The 23,522-nt window shown below is 42.5% G+C and overlaps 1 protein-coding gene across 2 annotated transcripts in view; it reads right to left on the reverse strand.

Annotated features, from left to right (window-relative positions):
• bmpr1bb (bone morphogenetic protein receptor, type IBb) overlaps window positions 1-23,522 on the reverse strand; it is a 49,710-nt gene that overhangs the window by 6,765 nt on the left and 19,423 nt on the right. The window contains exon 4 of one of the 2 annotated variants that reach the window (XM_085793436.1): window positions 7,134-7,449. In XM_085793436.1, the coding sequence (XP_085649562.1) occupies window positions 7,134-7,221 (88 nt within the window). In that variant the 5' untranslated portion in view covers window positions 7,222-7,449. Of the gene's footprint in view, window positions 1-7,133; window positions 7,450-23,522 lie in introns of those variants that run through there. The other variant, XM_085793435.1, reaches the window with a different exon arrangement.

The following is a 23,522-nucleotide window of genomic DNA, read 5'->3' on the forward strand; positions in this document are numbered from 1 at the left end:
TATTTAATTCTAACAACAGGTAGAGAAAGCGGGCATATTACAGTAAAAAGGCTGAACTGGGGTTTGATAAGATTGCAAACACACTGACTGTTCTTTAAGTTCTCTGTGTACTTCCAACTGTAATACTGTGTTTCTCTTTCAGGCAGAGGGGAAGTCCTCCCTCACAGTGGCCTTGGTTCACATCTGCTCTGCAAGTGTGCCTAAGACGGGAATGTTTCATGAATTTGTCAGTCTTTCAGATACACTCTTTCCATATCAGCTGTTTTATTTGAATTATTTTTCACGGGGCGATAAGTGAGTAAAGAAGACAGTGGGATGACACCTTTGGAGAGGAAAGTAACACAAAAAAGCTGATGTCAGAGATGGGGAATCTTGCCTTGGGGGTAAACAAATGAGAAACAAGACTGAAAAACTAAAATCAGACATCAGAGGCACTACCTTAAAAATGACAGCAGCATTCAGCGTTTCCTCTCTGTATTATCTCTTTCTTCTTGTAACAATAAAACGACAAGCAGAAAATGCAGTAGAGAAGACATTTATGGTTGCATCAAGCATTGTACAACAGTTCACATACAAAGAAGGGAGGAAAGAAGGAAAATGCTTTGATCTCGTCTAACTTAACTCAACTATTATTTGTTAGATATTAGATATTGAAAGAGAAGATGAATGACATGCTTTCTCCAAAAAAGCCTACGATAATATCAATGGGATAAAAGTACCAGTGTCTAACTGTTAAAAAGGTTATTAAGTGAATTGTGTTTTGAATGAGCAATTTGTTGTTTTTTTCTTATTGGGTTTTAAGTGTGATAAAACTGTGCTGTTGTGGTGTGTGAGGAGAGTTTCTCATGCTTAGTAATATAAGAGCAGGTTCACTACAGAGTCACTGTGTGTTCAACCGACTATTAAAGAGGGTATAGGATGTAAAGTCAGCAGGAGTCTTGAGGGAGAGGCCATCTTTGTTACGCTTACTACTTTCTTCTCACTAAGCTGTTCTTCCTCAAACACAATGATGATGAAGTAAAAATTAATTAGTGACTAAGACTAGTGCGTTGTCTGTATCATACACACATGCACATTAAATCATTTCCCACGCTTTGTTTTCTCCTTCTCTTTGTCTTACACACTCACACACACACACCAAACAGACTTGCTGTGTCAGCTACGGGGCACACTCAAGGTCACCCCGAAATCTGATCTGCATCCCCCACACATTCCACAGGCTGCTCCTCAACCTAGACACACACACACACACACACACACACACTGAGAATCAGTGTTTTAACCATTGAGCAATTAGAAGTTACATTTAGGAAATTTCAGTCACAGCTCATCAGTATCTGAGGTGCTGCATCTCTGGATTAAGCTTCTCCAAATGTCCCTGCATTAGTAACAGGTTTTAAAACCATTTGTCATCTCTCTCTCTCTCTCTCTTTTTTCCCTAATCTCTGAGGATCTGAGGTTGACAGTGTATTAGTTTTAGGTTTAACTGTGTTATCACAGTGAAAAGGCTGAAATATTGTCATTACCACAAAAATAACAGATTTCATATGAGCTCAGGAGCACTGATGAGGGAGATGTGCAGCTGCTTAGCCTTAAATCAAGGTAGGTCTACTATACACTCCAGGATGAGTCAGTCATTGGGGTTTTCTGAGCACACACATATGTGACCTTAACATTTTTCAAACTGAAAATTCCTTTCATTTATAGCCCATTATCTATCACTGGAAACAATGATCTGAAATTGTGTCCTAGAAAACATTAATGTCTTTTCTCTAACATTTAATTCCTGATAAATATTCATATCGCTCACATCTACTCTGGATTCCTCTCTGTGTACTGCAGATAGGCGTGTGATGTCAACCTCGTCTGCAGCTCAAGTTGGACTTCACCAGATACACGCAGCCGGCAATCAATAAAAATATTGTTAAAGTAATGGGTTTTATTTTTTCATCAGGATATAACTGTAAATCAATAGGAGGTAGAATTACAGCTGTTACTAGTAATAAGATAGAGACATGTTGACAGGGGAATTTAATTTCTATGAAACTGGGGGGGGGGGGAGAAGCATGGTTAAAAAGGCTCCAATTAACACCTCTGTTTCACTAGAGCCAACTTCACAGAACTCCAGCTATTTAATCTGTGAGCTGAGACCTTCACAGAGACTCTTTATCACGGGCAGAGGAGGAGGACATGAGAAAAAAGGGAGATAAGTTACTCCAGGTGGCCGTGATAAATCACCCCCTCAAAGGAGACATCTTCCCCAGTGTCTCCAGAGTGCACTCCGACCCCAAGGGGGTCACAACCAACCTGCAAAGGGGCCATACATCCTCCTCCACCCTGCCGCCCCACCCCTCGTCCCTCTTAACCCCCTACAGGCTTCAAAGGCCTCTGCCACACGAGCCCCTCCGCACATGTGCGCATATTGTACAAGCGCACACACAAGAGCGCGTCTGAGGTGCACATTCCTGTCTCTCCCTCTCCACCATCTCGCAACCTCCGCTGCTACACCCACATCAGGTCATCTGTTTCCACCGTGCAGCTTCCAGCAACCTGTTCTGTGTCTACCAGCCATGACCAGACTGCCTTTGGAGGAGGGGGGGGCACCACCCGCAAGCAATAATGCATCAACGCATTTATAGAGGGGAGAGCTGTCTGTCATACCTCCACATTGTTCTCCACTTATTCTATGGAAAAACTAGTTGGACTCTCACACTAGTGAAACTGAAAAAAATAATTACATGTGGGTGTGAATACGGCAGAGAGCTGCTATATCCACAACAAAATACTCCAACACAGACAGACACAGTCACAGACGGACAGAGACAACCTGACGTTCACTATAAACATCAAGACCAGACACACACACACACACACACACACACTTGGTGGTGTGTAGGTACTGTATACAGAGGTTTTTAAAGCTTAATATAGTGATAAATCACAGACTAACTTGGGACTCAGCTCTTTGTGAAAGTGTTCCTACCATGTAAACATTATGTGCACATCAGACTTGATAAAATACAACACACATTTGAATATTATACATGCAGGGATGAGCAATTTCATTTAGTTAAAAGTTTTGCAGACAAAGAGACACACATACACACCCAGACTGATAGACATAGAACAGGTGTAGCAGCAGGTTTGTTCTGAAGCCAAGGCTTTGTACTGACCACAGACTGAGCGTGTGCATGTGTTTGTCTCTCATTCAGACAAAAAAAAACCTCAACCTCAGTCCCATCCCCTCCTACAGCACATACTCCTGCTCCTTTGAACGTCACAGTATTTGTTTTGAACGTCGTCGACCCTCAGTGTCCCGGCAATGCATCTCCCTGCTCGCCCATCTATCCAATGTGGTCTGGACTTACTGGAAAAAAGCCGCAAGCCACTGAGTAATGTTGAGCTCCATTACTGACATACTGAGAGATACAGCCATAGTGCCACCACAATGTGTCACTGAACTCCACAATATTACCTCTGCCAGATCACTGCAAGCTTCTGTTTTTCTTCAAGGTTATTCAAGGTCCATCTAAGACCAGATATGGTAGCTGACCCAAGGCTTATAATTTAAAAGAACAAGTTTTATGTTTTGTAATGCTGACTTTTTCACTTTGTTGCATATGGAGGGCTGATAACTAATTAACATTAATCTTTCTAAACTGGGCTGTAGCTTGATATTTACTGTGATTATCAGTCTTGTCAACTTAGAGCAAAGAATTGAATCAGTGTTTTTCCATCAATGTTGAATATTTGTTTTTAATATCACTCCTGATAATCTTTGTTTCCCAGCACGACATGTTGAAGCTGCATTTTCTTTTTACAACTCGATCACATTTGCAGTTGTCTCTTTTGTGCTTCCTCAGAACTCACAAAAAGTAATCCTAAACTTCCAAATCTCACAAGAAAGATATCCTCATGTGTATGCATCTGAACAACTATTACACAAAAACACACACTCAAGACACACAGAGTCTATGCTCCCATGCCTGACCGCTAGAGCAGCACATCTGCCTCGGGATCAAATTCTGTGTTGGGGAACTGTATCCACATCCTGACAGGAAGCTGTGCACAGAAGGCTGGAGGAGCCTGGTCCTGTTGAGGACCAACTGCTGCTGTTTTGTACTGCTGGACTGCTACAGGACACCAGACTCTGACTTAATTCCACCACACTCAGCTGCACACAGATATCTTCCAAAGAGCGTTAAGTAAGTCACTGCCACAAAACACTTTTTGGATATCCTTGAAAACTGGACATGTTTTTAATACTGTATGTGGCTACAGTTTGAGGACCCTAAAAAGGCCCCATCTCCCTTTAAAATCTATAGAGTGTTTGAAGCTAATGTTAAATTACAATTACATTCTACTGATTCTCATTAGCAACATACAAATATGACACTTGCAGAACATCAATTTGATTGTGTTTGGCCTCTTCCTTAAGGGAAGATGCAATTGGAAAGAGTCTGTCTCTAAGAAACTTAGAGCTTAATCTTCACACTTCCGCAGCTGAAGTGGAGCAGCAGAGAAGGAACGGCTGTCGATAAGGACAAAACTAGTACCTCCTCTGAATGCTCCTACTGAGACACACTGACATTTTCAGGTATTTGAAGATTGCTGTGAATGAAAACACCACACACTGTACTTGGAAAACAGCCCCTCACAGAGTCCTACTGCTTATACATGCATGTCCAGAAGACTAGTGGATGGCTTTAAGGGTGTAAAGTGAACGTGTTGTTGGTCTTTAGAAGATATGTCGGTCTTAAGAGGATACAACGTCACGATTTAAATAGAGCTCGTATCAGTTTCACATCTATCATTCTCACATAATCTGGAAGGTTTTCATTTGTTTGAAGTGTATACTTGTCTTGAGCCGCTGTGGATGAGTGTTTCTCCTTGTCTGGTCGCAGTTATGGCACAGACACATCAGGTTTTCAAGGTCACTTTGCGGTTTTGTGTTTCAAACATGAGACATAGGGAATCCGAAGGCTTTTCAAGGAAATGAGCCAAAACCAATACAATTTTTCTTTTTTTTCAAAAATGCATCCATCATACCAGGTATATGTGTCATAACCGCACTGTAATCTTTGTATTTTCACTAGGTTGCCACTGGACGAACAGAGCTAGGGTTCATCTATTCTCTGTGAACCTTACCAGCCTATAGAAACAGGTGGCAAATTGACCATGCTGCTTAAGATTTATGGGCAACCTCCCACATGTTTTACTCATTTGGCCGACCTTTAAAAAGATCGGATCACAGAGGAAACAGAAAAAAGCAACTGGTAGTTGAAGTATTGGTGAAAGAAAATGGACAGAATGAGTGAAACTGAGGAAGTCCAGAAACGCAGAGAGAGATTTAGTATGAAATTGTTCCAAGACGGCTCACAGCTTCATTTCTGCAGTGGCAGGAACAAGCAGAGAATCGTCTCTGTTTATAGTCAGACTGTTGGAAGAATGGAAATCAATGCAACCCTTCAGAGATGATCCTGTCTGAATTTCACTCCATCTTCCCACATCCCTTGTACTTGTGTGACTACTGACCCTCAAACCCACTGGGCAAACACTGGATGAGAAATTAAACACCTAGCTCAGACTGTCCAGATAAGTGTAAAGGAAATTCTCTGAAGAAACATTCATCAGCAGCTGAGGTATTTCATGACCAACTGTGAAAGTTACAGCTAGCTCTGAACCACTCAGTCACTAAGGGATTTTGCAGCTGGTCTTCATTTTTGACACTATTTCTGTAAAGAATTTCTTTGTATTGCAAAATAAAATAAAAAATAAATGTTTTTTAAGTTATAATTTAATAATTTCATCAGCTCTTTATTACAGAATAACTTTTTTACACTATAAAAGGATGGAGAACACACTAACATGTTGACAGATCTATAGTAAATGAGTACTCGAAACTGATAATACATGTATAGACTATGTACTGTGTCATAATAAAGTAGATTCTAATAAAAGAGGAGGTGGAATAAATAGGAGGCTAGATTAAAGATCTGACACGTTATCAATCATTCAGTAGCAAATCCAGTCACAGCTAAGAGTCATAGGCTGAAATCTCTTTGTGGCAATACTTATAAACACACACACACACACACACACACACACACACACACACACACACACACAGAGTTTGTGAGTGCGTGTGCACACACAGATGCTGGTTTTACAGCCTGACACCAAACTGTCTTCTTAATGAGTGCTAGACAATAAAAACTGCTCAGGTCAAGCCTGCAATGAACTGTTTACATTAGTGATTAATGTGACTCACTTTTTCATTTATTGTTTGGTTTTAACACCATTTAACAGTCCATTTTCTAGAAATACTCTGTTTGACAAAGTTATTTCTTTGTCGATTGACTAATCAATGAATCATGTAATTGTTTCAGCTCCAACAAAAAGCAAAAAAGACATTCTCAGACCATAAAGGCAAAAGAGAAAAAAAAAAGTGAATGCTAACTGCGTAGTTATCAACTCTCTAACTGATCAGCTCCACCTCTCTACTTTTTCCTGATCAGCGGCACAACAAATGCACAAGTGTCATCTTCTTGAGGCTGGGAGCTCCTCGACCCTCCCAGCCTGTCACAACCTTTCGAGGCACCGCGACACTGTTGGCATTCATCGTAAAAGACAACTGGCTGTCCATCTTCAAACAATTCAAAACACGAACAGAGGGGTAGGGGAGGGGGTGGGGGTGGGGGTGGGGTGGCGGGGGTTTGTTGGGAAGGGAGAGGACGGAGCAGATAAATGCACAGCCGTTCTCATGGCAGCCCCTGTGGAGATCATAATAGGTTTTGCTCATCATAAATGCCACACGGTGAAAAAAAGACTGATATTCTCACGGCTTGCACAACATCAACCTGTCACCTCATAATACCAACAATAAAAACCTGTGAAAACATGCTTCAACATCGGAGAAATAAAAACTCCCAGTGTAAAACAGAAATACTGATATCCACGTATATGGAATTCTAAAGACTTGCAGCTTAACCCCGACAGAACTAAAGCGAAACTAAACTAAACAATTGGAAGAAGGCCTCGGCCTCTTCAGCCTCGTGACTTGGGACATAAATGCAGCAGCAGAGGCATCAAAACACACAGAAGTTGGAGCTGGTGTCCAGCACAGAACTCACCATCAGACCCACGGCTCAGTGATGCCAGTCCTGTCACCAGGAGAACAGCCTGCCAGGCCCACTCCTCAGGCAACCACACTATCACCATTGCGCCAGCACCAGCCCGCCTCCTTCAAATCCCCGAGGTGGTGCCACAGCGAACAGGCCCGTGCAAAGAGGCGGAGGTGTGAGGCTGCGTTTTTATATCCTTCCGTTGAAAGAGCGCCAGTCCTCTTTGCGGTACAAGTGTCTCTCTGTGAGTGACTGCCACTCTGGCTCTCTGCACTCGCAGTAACTTCACACAGCGCAGCCTCCAGCTTTACTCCACACTGACAGCCTGGGAGAGACAGACATAGAGAGAGGAGAAAGGAGGGAGAGAAGAGGGGGAAGAGGGTGTTACTTTGTTGCTCTCTTACTGTGCTATTTGTCCAGCCCTTTCTGTGACCGGTTCACTACAGAGGGAACAGCTGAGTATATCTTAACCCACACACAGCCTCTCTCTCTCTCTCTCTCTCTCTCTCTCTCTCTCTCTCCCTCCCTCCCTCTCTATCTCACACATACACACACTACAGATTCTCACATCACTCATACACAGAAAGCAGAGCAGAATAGAAGGGCACTATGGGGGGGCGAGGCAGGGCCGTGGATGCGAGCAGGGGTTGAATGAGGTGTGAAAGGCGGCAGTGAAAGCATTATGAACTTACTGCCACAGGCACACAAACACACAGCACGCCAAGAGGGACACAGAGACTACAGTGAAAACTAACTCACACGAGACGTGTACATATAACTTTGGTATAAACCACCTGGTGTCAAATGCTGCAGGGCAGAGCGACTTCCAGCTCTGAAGCGCCATTTGATGCACTGGAGCAAGAATCATGAACAAAACGCGCCTGTGGCTGGTACGACTGGTTCACTGCAGGTGTGAGAGGTTGTGCACAATAAACTAGAGGGGCTGTAGTATATTCTACTGGGCAGCAGAGCTGTTTAAAATGAATTTAGTAATAAGTTTTTGCAGTATATTGTAACAAATGACTGTTATGCTGGATGTTACCAGATATCCCCTGCTCAACACTTGTTTCTGTGGAGTATTATCTTTATGTTAATCATGTTCCATTACGACATCGAAAGAAAAAAGGGACAGAATCCACAATGAACACAGATAAAGCAGCCAAATTCTCTCTGAAAACAAAAAAAAATCTCAACCCACGTCTTGACATAGCGTGTATGGAAGTACAGCTGCAGACACAGGTGTTGAGTGAATGGCGAGTACTGGGCATTTAATCTGAAACCAAGAGCCTGGTGTTAAAGCTCAGACACAGGCTGAATCCCGGTCAGTTCCTCATGTGAAAGGGGTGAAAACACAAGCGCTTGTGGAGCTACAACAGGGGATCAGGCCATCACACGTCAGGTGATTAGAGGTGATTACAGCTCACACCTCCAGGCACCACCACTACAACTCTGCAACTTCACACTAATCCAACACACACGCAAACATGCAATACCACAGAAAAAAAAAAGATAACAAAGGGGACACATTCCAGTGGTGAAAGATTTATGTGGGTTACAAGTTAAGAGGATTAACTGAGCATTTAGACGGATAACATCAAGTCTACTACAGCACCTATACAAATCGACGTGATGGAATTTAGTTAGGACGCGCTTCCTTGAAATAAAATATGTTTATCGACTCCAAATGGTTGGAGGGAAGCAAAGAAAAGCAGAACAACAACAACAACATAACAACAGCCAAATGGGCTTCTCCCCCATTACACCTGTTGCCTCCTCCAAGTCTGACTGGGTGGGAACAGCAGCTCCCAGAAGCCACCTCTCTCCTACAGTGCTCCACTATAGCCCTATAGCTGTCACTGCTGATTTGTGCAGGGCTGAGTATTACATGTGATAAGTCAGCCTATTCTGGAGCACGAGTGCATGGGGAGCAATGTGAATGGGTCAGTGCACCTCACACACCCTTCTGCGCTCCATCAAACGCCCAGCGTGGAGCCTCGCCCGTATTCTCAGACAGCCTCGCTCAGCCCACGGGGGACGGGGGGTCCAGGGGAGTGAGGAGCTCCGTAGGTGGGGGTCACTCCTCCACATAAAGGGGTTGAAAGTGGGGCAGACTGGTTGGAAGAGTTGCTTTCAGTGAAATTAACTCTTTGCTTTGCGTCCCACCGCCCCCACTGCCTCCCCCGCCCACCTACCTCCCTTCCTCTTTTAGTTTGAATCTAAACTGCAGAGCGCCCATCTGTCATCACACACATAGTTACAGGATGATTAATACTGCTGGAGAAATCACTCTGTCAGCACCTAGATCACTCTATAAAACCACAATGTTTGTTACAACTGGAATGGAGAGTAGTCATTTTAGACAAGATGCCAGAAAACTGTTCAAAAACCTGAGTTAAAGGGCCACTCCACCGATTTTAAACATGAAGCTGTAAGTTAATGATCACAGGAGCACTTCATACTTCATACTCAAACAGGTTTCATTTCTTTTCTCTTTTTATACTGCAACTCCCAACTCTGTAAAAAGAATAGAGCCAAATGTTTGTAATTATGCAAGCCAACTTGTTTCAGCAAAGCACCCTTTAAATGCACTAACCTGTGGGCTAATTTTGGCACAGTGGCTGGAGTCGTAATTACAGGTCACATGATACCCATTGGTCCACAGAGACATAAACGGCTGAATTGTAATGATTTTTTTTTCTTCCCCCCATGTCACACAAACACTACTGAAGTGACTCTTTGTATTGTCAGAATTCAGGCCATTAGGTCCAATAAAAATGAAAAAGTCTAAAAGAGCTGTATTTTGCAAATTGTTTTCATGCTGTTCTTTTGTAGCTAGCGGGAGGTCACCCGGCTCGGCTATAGGGGGACTTGAATGAAAAGGCTCCATGGGCCAGAAAAACACAGGAAGCCTGAGGAAGACTGGTGTTTTTTTCAGCACATGTTCCCAAAGAGAAACTTATTAGGATGAATGGAGGGCCATTTGGAACATAGCATCCAGTTTTCATCACACATCCCCGGTTTCCGACAGCTTCGCAAAGAGGCGTTTACTGTATGGCCGACTTGCTGCAGATACAAAGTAAGCACAACTGATATATAGTTTGTGGAAAATTAGTAGTGGCGTATCCACAGGTCCTGAACTGACTGAGGCATCTGTGAAAGTGTGCAGACCTTCCTCTGAGGAGCAGTGCACTGAAGACACCGTAAACATTAGACACAATGTACTTTGGCAAACCAGCAACGTCTCCACTCGTCATGGCGACACTTCCCGCTGCTACAGTATCTTCATTTCACTTTAATCCACTACTGACATTGACCTCTTAAAAGTGAGTTTTGATTTGGGAGCGTGGGGCATTGTTTAGCCATGAGATTATTTTCAATTTGTTTTGCAGACCGTGTATCCCCCCCTTACTCCATCTCCCGGCGTTCAGAGATCAATTAATGCAACCTGATTGTTTGTAATAATCTGTCTCCATTTCATAAGGCAAACATTTTCTAATGAAATAGAGACCTTACATTAATGCCAGCAGTACTTTTACAATGCACCATGAAAGCGAGTCACGTTTTTTATTTCAGAGAAGGACTTTAAGGAGTAAATACACCTTTCATCTCGGCAGCAAGAGGAATGGGATTGATGACTGTGAAAAATCACCGCTAACCTGTGAAACAAAAAGCCATGGCAGAACACAGATGATGAAATTACGGCGGGCAGAGACGGAATGCGTATCATGAGCGATGTTCCAGCCGGGGCCAAGCTGACCCTCAGCTCTGTGAAATTAGGAGGCTTTTCAGCAGATCAGGGTTAAAACTGTCGTCACAGAATACTGGAGAGCAGTTTATTACCGTGGCAACACAGCTGTCCAGCCCCAAATGGTGCAACTGGGGTGTAAGAGTCAACAAAGAGTGACATCGTCTTCATCACCCAGCAAAGCAAAGATTTGCATGCTCTTTTCATTGAGATATAAGAAGCAATTACATGCGACTACATTTTGCACCAGGGTGCGGACCTTGCGCAACTTTTAGCCGAGCTCCACCATGATGAGTGTGTCATAATGATGGATTAATGGATTAATCATTTGGTTTACAAGGTGTCAAATAAAAGCCTGAGGTGATATCGTCAGATTGCATATAAAAAGCTAGATGGTAGATTTATAGATATAAAAAGGGGAAAACCAAAAAAGCTACACTTTTGAGGAGCTTGAGGTAAATATTTTGTGGGGGTTTCTTTGTTTTGCTTTGTTTTTTTGTTTTTTTGTGTGTGGGGGGGCTTTTATGCCTTTAATTGATAGGACAGCTGTAGAGAGACAGGAAATGGGGAGAAAGAGAGAAGGGGAATGACATGCAGCAAGGGGCCACTGGGGGAATCAAATTGGGGCCGTTGCGACGAGGGCGATAGTCTCTGCACACCACTGCTCTACCCACTGAACTAAATGACGCCTCAAATATTTTGTGTTTTTGTGTAAAAAACAACATTAATGATTAATCAGATCAATCTTCCATCCAACTATCCATTAGCTGCACTGCTTATCCTTATATGGTCACGGGGGAACTGCAGCCAATCCCAGATGACATATAGGTCGAGTGCGCTATACACCCTTGACATGTCTCCTGTCAATCACAGGGCTGACAAACAACCACTCACATTCACACCTACTGGCACTTCAGAGTTGCCAGTCAACCTAATGTGCATGATGTTGTTGGACTGTGGGAGAAAGCCTGAGCCCCACACAGAAAGATCCCAGGCCCTGTGCGAACCCAGAAGCTCCTTGCTGTGAGGCAACAGTGCAAACCCCTGCGCCACCATGCTACCCTAATTTATCTAATTGACTTGAGTAATCAATCAATCTATCACGTGACGCTTCTTTTTTTCATTTCAAGAATGAAATGGGAAAGTAGAAAGGAACCTGGTATTAAATATGCAGTGGAAATGAATGTAGAGTATGTATGTATCCATCTATATCTAGACAGCTAGGCTTACATAAGACATCAGACAATATCTATATCCACCACTGCTTGTATATGCAATGGCAATTCATCATGAGATCCCTGCAGATACCCAGCAGAGTCTCAGGCCTCAAGGGAAAGAAAGAGCGTGATGAATATTCAAGATTCACACAATAGTCGGGCCAAATCGCTCTGCTGAGATTGACGCTTTGAAGTCCCAAAGAATGCTGAGGGGGAAGAAAAACGTCATTCATAAGGAGTGAAAAGGCCGTCCCAGCAAGATTCTGCCTCCTTCCCCTCACTCTGTCATGCTGTCCCTTTCTCTCTCTCAGTCTGCCTCTCCGTTCTTCCTCTTTCATGATGTGACGACGTACTGAGATATTGAAAATCACTGAAACATGATCACTTCTGTTGAATGTGTTAACTTTTTTTTTTTTTACCCTGTCTTTTCCTCTGACAGTTTTACCGACTATCAACATGAAACAACTGAAAGAATGCAGAGAAACCAGGAGTGCAATCAATTCTGGAGAATTATGTGATGATCGCACTCGGAGGGTTTTAAGTTTCAAACTGAAAATGGAGCGCTCCTATCCCGATTCACTGTTTAATTCAGGATCTGACCTGTCTGACGGATGAAAGTAATCCTTGTAAAGTCTAGAACTGTGTTGCAATCGTGACAACCCACCGATGGCATTCAGACACACATAAAGATGCACGGAGAAGGTAATAATTATATTTGTGGCAACCTCTCAGTTTCTATGAGGCTGATTGTCTGCGTCAGCTCGTAAATGTTGTAAATGTCAAAACTTTTGTGGAGCTCATAAACATTTGGCTGCGCCCTGCTTCTACACAGTTCAGGGTCTTCGTGCCGGAAATAAACTGGAGATGGCCCATAAAGTCATGAGCATACAATGTCATACCTGCAATCATGATATATGTAATTCTATATCGCTTTATCATAAAATGCTTTCTAAAGATACAATTGAGAACTGTAAAATTACTAAATCATGTCTCATTTTGGTTAATGCAGTGAATGAAAGTACCTTGGTAAGTACCTAAGTAGGTCTTTCAACACAGTAAAGCAGAACTACCTTAAATTGCATAATGTTTTATACTAGCCGGCATACAGCTCACAATCTGATATGATATACATTCTGATTATATCAGATTATATATGATAAACAGTAGAACAAATTGCTCTCATTTGATAATTTTTGATTTATCCTCTCACCTCCACTGACACCGTGACAGTGGATTCAAATCAGATTCAAATCACTTAGTAAGCCAATCATAACCCCAAACCCTGGACACGGTGTGACTGGGCCCTCTCCACTGCTGTCCGAATATAGGCTGAGGGTGGGGGGTGGGTGGTAGCAAAGTGTATCTGCACAGTGAATTGTTATGGCCGTACAACTCTGTGAGTATGATTTGGATATTCCTGGTCAGCTGTTACCCACACAGCTGGGGGATGAGCTATTAACTGTAAAGCATGAAGCAGTGCTGCTTATCCTTATGAGTAGTTAGAAAAGCACCCTACACACACACACACGCACACACACACGCTACTGTATCTAACCAGTTGAGCCAGTACGATCCGATGCTACGTTGCGGGGGCTGGTAAACCTTCTGGATAAGACAGAATGCTGTACCTGGTAATACTGAAAGTGGGCACACTCTGCCTTTGTAAATTGTCAAAAGAATCATCTCAAAGGCAAACTGTTTGAACATTAGCCTCAGTGTGTTCAGATTATAGATTGCAGGACTCACTCGCTCACCCCTCCCGTCGGCTGCCGAGGACAAACACGTTTGCAAACTAACCGCTTACTGATAACAACATCTTTGACCGATTATTATTGTTATATTATTATTATCATTTTTAACACACGTGCAGACTTCCACTCGTGCCTTCAGTCACATTTCACAGCAAAAAGTTACACAGGAGGACTTACAGGATGTGCCAGTTACGCAGTGCGGTCCCATGAAGGAAGATCAGAGGACAAACATACTCGGACATAGATACGGTATGCATCACCTGTAACAACGGCGCTGCTAAAAAAAAAGAGAAAAGAGAAAAAAAAGAAGTGGGTCGCTGTGCTCTCCAGCCATTCAGCTGCAGCTCCACAGATGTCAGAGGAGCCTCTGCTGTCCCTCTCTCTTCAGCCTGGTGTTTGGCTGCACTTTGTATAAGAACAGTTAAACTTTTTAAGATCTAGCTGCTAATGCTGCTCAGATGTAGCACCATGTGTGTTTTATAACGGCAGAAAAAAACAAAAACAACGTCGATCATCCTCCGGGCACAAGACACGAGTCACAGACACTCAATAGAGCGTTGGAGCCAAGTTTGTCCGCTTCTCTGTACCGTATTCAAAGATGGCGATGCAACATGACAGCCTCCGGTGGGTGCACCAGCCACCCATGTACTGTATTTGTAAACAACTCATTCTAAGCTACGAGACAACTTTCAGTTGTATGCAGTTGTGATTAGACTTCGGTAAATACGTATTTATGAAAGCAATATTTGATTTTTTTCTAATAAAAAGCTACATAAGTTACACACTGTCCCTTTAACATTTTTGAGAACAGGTTTTTGTTTCCTTTCACGTATTCACTACCCTGACAACAGGCTGTAAGCTTAGGCTGCGATTTTACAGTGAATGTGTGGACAAAAGAGAGTTAGAGCCGGACTTGGACTTGTTCCATTTGCAATACAATGAGCTGGTTATAATTATTAAGTGTTACAGAACATTTCACTATAAAAATATGTCTGACATCATATTCTGTGGTTACAAGTTCAGTGAAACCTGAGTTTTTATTCTGCAGAACAGCTTCAGCTCTGGTAAATCATGGCACTCTTTACTAAATTAGCAGCAAAGAACCTGAAATCCTGATTGAACTTCTTCATGAGAAGCTGATCGGATCACTCACGGATAAAAATGTTGTTAAGTCTTAAGACCACTTACACCAACGATAACTGCAAGGCTGTGATTACTACAATACACAAGGCCCTCTCTGTGGACCAACTGGTGACTGCACCTTAAACACACCTGTGGCTCAGATTTCACCCATGGGCCCAGAGGTTACAAAACAGTCACACAACCTTACAGATGTAGAGAAGTGTCTGTCTGCCTCTGAAGGTGCTGTTAAGAAAATGTCCTGTGATTTTCCACGGCCTGGTCAACGACACGGACCAGCCAAGAACAGTGGAATGAAATCCTTCCCTTCTCCCTCTCCCACTCCCCTCTCAGTCTCTGTAGCTCTGAAGGTCACTGGGCCAGGTCTCTCTGAATCTCTACTGAGTAAGCCTCCTTGTTTTTGTCAGCAGGACTGGCTGCCAGTGAGCCATGCTTCACTTAATTCCTTCACAGCTCTGTTCCCATTTATTTTCTGGCCACTTGATCACTCTACTCTACTCTGGCGTCTTACATAATAGTATATACTCACACTGCAGACATGCACGAACCAAAGGTAACAATCTGTTGAAATAACACTGTGCAGCAGTGTGTAATCCTGTAATTAATCATTCTGAGCCGCAAGGATTGACAAAATAAGAGAATAGGCTAGATACAGTCTATTGTCCAACTAAAATGTATTTGCACCTTGTTTGTTGGCCTTCAGAAACACACTGTTGCCTAATCACAGTTTTTCCAGTAGGTAGAGTTCAAGTGTACGTAAACAAGTTGTTTCAATTCTGACCGACCAGAGCAATTTGCTGAATCTAAATATTCTGATAACACGCCTCCATTTCTCAGAAAAGGAAAAAAAAAAAAAACTAAAACAGGTGCTCTCAATTCAAAGTGAAAAATTAGAGGAGATTTTCTTAACATGGCCTTTGTGCAGCAGGAATTGGGAGACCGAGGCTCTTCTTGCCAAGTCAACCAGGAGCATTTAATGAAGGGATTGTTGCTGAGTGTCTGCTGGGCTGCGTCGGGCGGACGCTGCAAACCAAAGGGTCTAATTAAGGGGTTCCTCTGACGTTCAGACAAAGCAGACAGCAGGGTTCAAGACGCTGGCCCACAAACTGGCTGTGACCCTCACACCTGCCTGGTTGCATTATACTGCAACATGTCTGCGCATAGTGGACACGCTCACACTGACACATCATTACCGAGCTGGTACCTTACCACACACACACTCACTGACAGAAACAGGGGAAGAGAACGAAAGAGACCCATGGACATGTGATTGCACCAGGATGTGTGGTGGACCCATTTGAATAAATGCTGCAAGGGGAAACGTGTCAGTGCACAGCAGTACAGTATCATCTTGTATCTTTAAATCTGTGTGAACACACACACACACACACACACACACACACACACACACACACCACACACACACACACACACACACACACACACACACACACACACACACACACACACACACACACACACACACACACACACACACACACACACACACACACACACACCACACACACACACACACACACACACACCCAAAACAAAAAGATGAATGTGAATCACCGCTGGAGTGTAAATGACAGGAGGACGACCTATTCAGAGTAAAAGTAGAATGCATTTCCTGTCTTATCAAAGCATATTCATGGATAGAGAGATGTTTTTAATGGTGTTGTGCAGAGAGCCTTGACATCAACCACAATAACCGAAGCCTGGCAGGCTGCGGAGGGGCCCCATGTGAGTGTGACAAAAGTTCATGCCCTCCTTCCACTGTTAACACTGCAAAAACAAAAGGATCGCAGTGTGAGCTATAGTCCCGCCACTAACAAGACTGATTGCTACAGAGTGGCTCCACCTGTCTCTTGCTCCAATTAGTCCTGCTAGCCACTGAAGTGCTAAATAGGCAGCGGCGAGGGACTGCAGAGTCAAAGAAATGGAAAAATTGCAAGAAAAGCATGGAATGTGTGTCCGTTTGCGTGGAGGGTGAGCAGAGACAATAGTTTGCACTTTTACGATTCAGTTTAAAAAGGACAGAGCATTATGCAGCTTTAGCCCTTTTAGACGGACGTTAAGTCACCCAGAGCACTTGCTTCCTCTAAGGTTCACAGGAGGCTGTAATTATGGGAAAAATGGTGGTGTATTTACCATATCACATGCTCTTTAACAAGCACTAATTGTGTGTGTGCACTGAGCGCGTGTAGGAATGTCGTACCCGGGCTGCAGGAAATGTTTAATGAAGAGAGCAGCTTGGACGACATGGTTTGTGTCAAATCTGTCAAAAACAATATAAACTGGGAAGTGTGAGTCTGAGGTGACTGGGACACACTGAGAAATGAATGAGGCGGTTGCCACATAACATACAGGGTGGCCACTAAATGGTCAAGTTATATTCTTGTCTTTGTGACAAATTAATTTTTTTTGTCTTGAAATGGCACAACTACTGTAGATACAGAGCACTGAGGTTATTAAAATCATTTTTTACAAGACGTACTAAACAGATTTTCAATAAAATTTCACATTATATTTTTAACACATTTTTAATATTAGGAGAAAATGATGGAAAACTATGTTCCAGCTGCTGATTATAATGGAAGTTCACCACAACGTCCTTCACATAAACTGTTGTTTTTTTTCCTCATGGATGTTTGCATTCTTGCATCCTTGACATAAGCAATAATTTTCTGTTTTGTTCTTGCTTTCTTTGTACATATGCTGCGTTCAAGAAGACAACTCACAACTCGGATAAAACAAGCTCCGAATTGTGAAAAATGAATTGAACGGCATCAAAATTGGAAATTACTGGTCAGAAATTCAGGTATCATCTCAGAGCTCCAATTGTCCGGCAACCAAACATGGTGGCCCTCATCGCTAATGGTAAGAATGGAATTGTAACAAAAGTTATTTGTCGATGTTTTCATGCATTCTCATCTTCTTCCAAAATTAGCATAAATTGCTGGTGCATATATTTTTTTGCCAAACTTCTTTCGGGCATCCAAGTTTTTTCTCCTTCGAGTTAACATGTAGCGTGATTGTTATGATGATGGCAGTCTGAAATTTCCATTGGAGTTCCGACTTTTCGGCTACCTCTGAGTTGTCTTGAACGCAGCAATAGATTACTGAGCTTTCAGCCTTTGGCCATCATCAGAACAGGACAGCAGCTACACAACAACATAAAGACTTAGTGATCCTTTCATCCAGCCAACTGACCAATCACATCATCAGCAATCTGATATTGAACAAGGGCAACAAGGTGAAGATTTAAAAAAATATGTAAAGTTCTCTTGAAATGCAAATTAGTTCTACTGGACATAAAACTCAATTTCAAGATCAAACTGGGCGATATGTTCAAAATTCACAAACTAAATACTGTCATTTAAAGCAATTCAAACACCCTTCATTATCCAGAGGTTTTACTTTTAGTAAAAATAACTAAACCTCACTATCCCTGTCACACACTCACAGATAAAACAAACTGCACAGGAAAAAAAATCAGTGTAATGGGCTCCATGTATCTGAAGAAATTAAACAGCCCGTACTTTATTCATTGCAGACTTTTGCACACTGGTTCCTTTTCACCATGCTCCCTGTCTCTGGCTGTAGTAATGCATGAAGGAATGGATACAGCCCAACCCTTGGAACAGCCATTGGGCCCCATTTATGCACCTCTCTATGGACTAGTTGACACAGACAGGTGGGGTTTAAATGGCAAATTAACTGGCCGTAGATGCCCCCAGAAAGATTCTGTTCATTACACTAGACTCTCCTGGCCATTGTGATTAATGGTGTTTGGATAAATTTAGTTTTACTGCTTTATAATTCGGAGGGGGAATCTATAGAAGGGGCTGGTCCACTGCCGCTGGTCAACCTGCTCTGTGTTGTTGCAGTTTGATTGAGAGGGAGTGCAGAGCAAGAGTAGGAGGGAGGGAGGGGAGAGGGGAGGGAGGGAGGCTTCTCTGCATATTTTCCATGTGCACCCACACCCCTGCCTTGGCTGTAGTGCTGAAAGCTCTTTTGTGTGTTTGTCAGTGGTGTGACGGCTACAGTGATACAGCATGCACCCCAGCTCCTTGACTGTGTGGTCAGTAGTAATACTTCAGTGCCGTAATCCCTCTTATCTCGTCATCTGAAGCAGGATTTCAGAGAGAGTGGTTATTAAAAACGACTCATGAAGATATTAATCACTTTGTCATCGTAGCAATACGCCAACATGATGATTAAGATCAGCCTCAATTAAAGTGAAGATGCACTGAGAGGATAAACACTCGAACACAGATTGAAGACAATACAACAGAGACAGAGATGAAGCGATACAATTAGGATAATTGCCCCCTTAGCTGCCATTTATTAAATTAAGTAAAAGCCGAAATGATTGAATGAAATGAGGTGTTGGTTTTGTGTTCAGATGAGGACACACAATAGTTGTAATGTGTGAATATCACAGCTGTTGATACTTGAGGTACTATTTCCATGCTGGAGCAAATCAAGCACAGTGACCTTTTGCTGAAGTGGATTTTTTTTCCATCTGTGACTAGGTGGGAAGCACACTGAGAGGTGCACGTTGGGTATTATACTGCAGCTTTAGTGTAGTGAAACTCTTCAACCTGTGCTTACACAAGCAAGAACATTGTTCATTATTTTATTGCTGCTTTCATGATTTTTTTTTTTTAATTTGTTTTTGGCAGCTGCTGAGGAATGTGCAGTGCATTTTCAAGGAGCTGCAGAACAACAAAATGACTGTGAATGCACTGATTCAATCTTCTGCAACCAGTGCAGTGATCACATTTTCTGTATCTATAGGATTATGTCATAATGTAATATGGTTGTGGTCTTAATCGCTGCATTCAACCTCTTCCCAATAATAAAGTAATGTGAGATAACGACATTTAAAAATAAATAATCTCAATCTGCTATTCTCAAATTAAGTACCACAGTTCTGTTGCAAAATTAATTTCTTTAGAGAGGAAATAAAGATAAGTGGAACGAAAGTAAAAATGAAACTCCAGAAAAACCAACATTTTTTTTTCTATTGAAGGCCACTGGTATTAAATAAACTGAAATGCATTAAAGCAATGACAGAAATCAAGCTGTGACTGAGCATAAAGAGACAGACCATCCTCATCATCTTCATGACCTTCAACCCCCTACGTCTGATCTCTGTCTTCATCAATTGATAAACTGTTTCTGTTGTTCCCGTCAACAAAAATACACACAACTCACACACACATACACAACACAAGCTTCTACTTTTAAAGGATTTCCGCAAAAGGAAAGCTCAACATAGTGAATCCTGTCTAGGAAAGATGGAATAGCAGATCGAAAAAAAAAGAAGATATAATTCAACATCCCACATCCAGCTGTTACACTGCTCATCTTCAAGAGAAACACTGTTGATGACAATCACCGTAAGCACAAATTGATTCCCATCTGTTTTCCATGTACATCCCTATGGCTGATGAGCTTAGACAGACAAATGCAGATGTGGCTGTCTGAATGCCATCCAACAAGATGGATATGAACGAGGCAATAACTCACTAGAACAATCTAATCATCATAAATTTGAGATGCTTTTATGTCGGGTCCCATATATTAGACTTTAAGTGTTTTAGGTGAAGTTTTGATATCCATAAAGATGATACACTTGTGATTTTAAGTACCTTCACTTCTCTCTGGAGTTCTACTGTAGCAACTACAGCGTGTTTTGTGAGTATCACGCAGCCTGGCACAGCTGATGGAGGTGATGTGATGGTCAGACAGAACCAGCTGGATTTGGTGTGCAGCTATTGACCAGAACCTTGAATATACTGTATGTCTTTTATAGTCAAATAAGACACTTTCTATACTATGCTACCTTTAATATGAAACTCAGATTTTCCCATAGTTATATCTACTAGCAAAAACAAGCATTGGTCTGTCTATGCAGTACAACAATGTAATTCACCTATCCAGTATATGGGTGCTCTGCTCATACATGTCTGTAAACCTTAAAGTTATGGTTGGTACTGTAATCATGTTCAGAAACACTTTTTGTTACACTGGGTGAAATGGTCCTTCTATCCTAAGAGTAATCAATACATTATGACTTTAGAAAAAGGAACACGAATAATCAGACCTCTGCAGCAGCTGCAGGACTGACAAAACTCCATGCTTTTTTCTCCGAAACGGAAACACCAATCAGATGCCTTCATGTCTAGTTCTGCCTACGCCCAATCAAGCTGCCATCTCTCTCCTTCTCTCCTTCCTCTCGCGTGTGCGACCAGAGTCTTCACCTACGTCCACAGAAAGGCCACACTCCAGTCTGATGGGTGGCAATGTAGCTCTGGCAATGCGCGTTGTGTGTCTTCACCCACGTCCGCGAAAGGTGGAGGCGTGGCTTCAGAGAGAAGTCTGAGGAAAGAGGACTTTTGACTTGTGTATTTTCGAAATGTGGCCTGCTAGAACCGTCAAAAGTGGAGTCTGAAGTCATCTGTGGTCAGGTGAAGGTCAAGTCTGAAGTGTAACTCAAGTGCAGAATCAAATCCCATCCCATGCGCTTTGCCGGCAAGCTCAGAAATCAGAGAACGATTCCACGAGGTAATCAATCACTAAACAATCATCAAATATCCATTTCCATTTATTCCTTTTTGTACAGTAATCTACCATCTTAATCCCTCAGCTCTGACAAAAGCAGATGAGACTTCCCTTGTTTTCCTCCAGGAAGGCTGGACTGAGCGTTAAACCATCTGCTCCCCATGGCTGATGGGAAACCCATAGCGGCCTTGCAGTCTTGGCAGGGAAACCCTGTTTCTGCTTGGCTGGCTGACCCACAGCTCATTTGTCAATCAGACACCTTTTCGCTTAATTAGGAGAAACAGTCCAACAGCTTGGTTTGAGCGTTAACAGAGACGTTTAATTCAATGGGAAAAGCGAGTTGTTTTACAATTCCCTCTCATCTATCTGGCCCCACATAACACACACACACACAGAACTGACACCTGCTGGATAATGAAATGGCCTCGGCAGCTTTGAAACAAATGTATGACAAAAATTACAGATGACAGAACCTTTATGATATTGTATTACATGTTTAACAATAGACGCACAGTCCTTTTCCAAGGGCAAAAATAAATGTGTCTAGTGGAATATTTATTATTTAAGGCAATTATTTTGAGGTACAAGAATGTAATCATACAAAAATTCCCTTAATATGAGTTTGACACAATTTGAAATATTCATGTCCTCAGTGTGGGAATAAGGAGAGACGCGCTTGATGTTTGTGATGGACCATCTGTGAGGGAGTAGAGCGCTACAGGAGATACACAACAGTGTGTCTTAATAGTTCACATCTGTGTAAAGTTATAGAGCACTTTGGACATTATTCATGTGCAGCGGTGTAGAAATTACCAGGAGAAGCACACGAGTCCATGCACATGTTGCTCTTAAATTTCAGACATGTGGGACGATCACACAGCAGCCCCATGTCTCGTTAGTTCTAACTAATCGTTTAACAATCTGTGGGATTAAAAGTAAATAACAAGTGACAAAACTATAAACTTGTCAGTACAGTGAGAGGAACAATTGATGATCTCACTGAAAACATAGAGGCAGTCCTCCCTCCAGAGTCCAGACCCTACACAGCAACACAAAAGTAAATAATAATAATAATAGCTTGGATTTATATAGTGCTTTTCATGGCACCCAAAGCGCTATACAGAAACCATTATTCATTCACCACATTCACACCGGTGGTGGTAAACTACATGTGTAGCCACAGCTGCCCTGGGGCAGACTGACCGTAGTGTGGCTGCCAATTCGCGCCCAACAGCCCCTCCAACCACCACCAAACATTCATACACATTCTCATGGGGCAAGGTGGGTAAGGTGTCTTGCCCAAGGACACTACGACAGAGACAGCCACCCTCTGATCATTGGACGACCCGCTCTACCGCCTGAGCCACTGAGGATTGGAGCCTAATAAACATTCCTAGAAGATAATGACTTTTTTCTGGATTATGTGGATAGTTTTGATCTGTAAATACAATACAACAATTCTTTTTACTTCAGTCAATGCTCCAGCTTTGATCCAGGCTCACCTCCTATAGATTCAGTGCATCATTTTCCATTTTTAAGTAAATCTCTTCAGTCAGTTGAGTTGAACCGAATTTCCTCAGTGTAGCATTGACTGCAGAGCTCTGAGATAAAATGGGATTTAAAGGATATAAATGGAACGAGTGGAGGATACATTATGAATGAAGACCACTATTAGACCTGATAAAAACTGAGCCAGTACCTTCTCCTGGGCAATGAAGTATGCATGTGTGTGCTTGATATTATTGTGTTGTATTTTTTACTATAAGTATCTCATCCCTAATAGCTTATTCAGTGGCATGCAGACATACAGCACATACATTATTAGCCATTCTAGTGAATGTAAACCTCTCCCCCTCGAGATTTGAGCACATTAGATACAGAGCTATCAGTAGTCTTTCCCCCTGACGTTGTTGTTTGCTCTCTTCCAATGATAGCACAATGAAAACACAGGAAGCAGCCCGGAGAGCGA

This window comes from Trachurus japonicus, chromosome 12 (genome assembly GCF_045865225.1).
Source record: "Trachurus japonicus isolate A0001 chromosome 12, Traja_1.0".
Classification (NCBI taxonomy): Eukaryota; Metazoa; Chordata; class Actinopteri; order Carangiformes; family Carangidae; genus Trachurus; species Trachurus japonicus.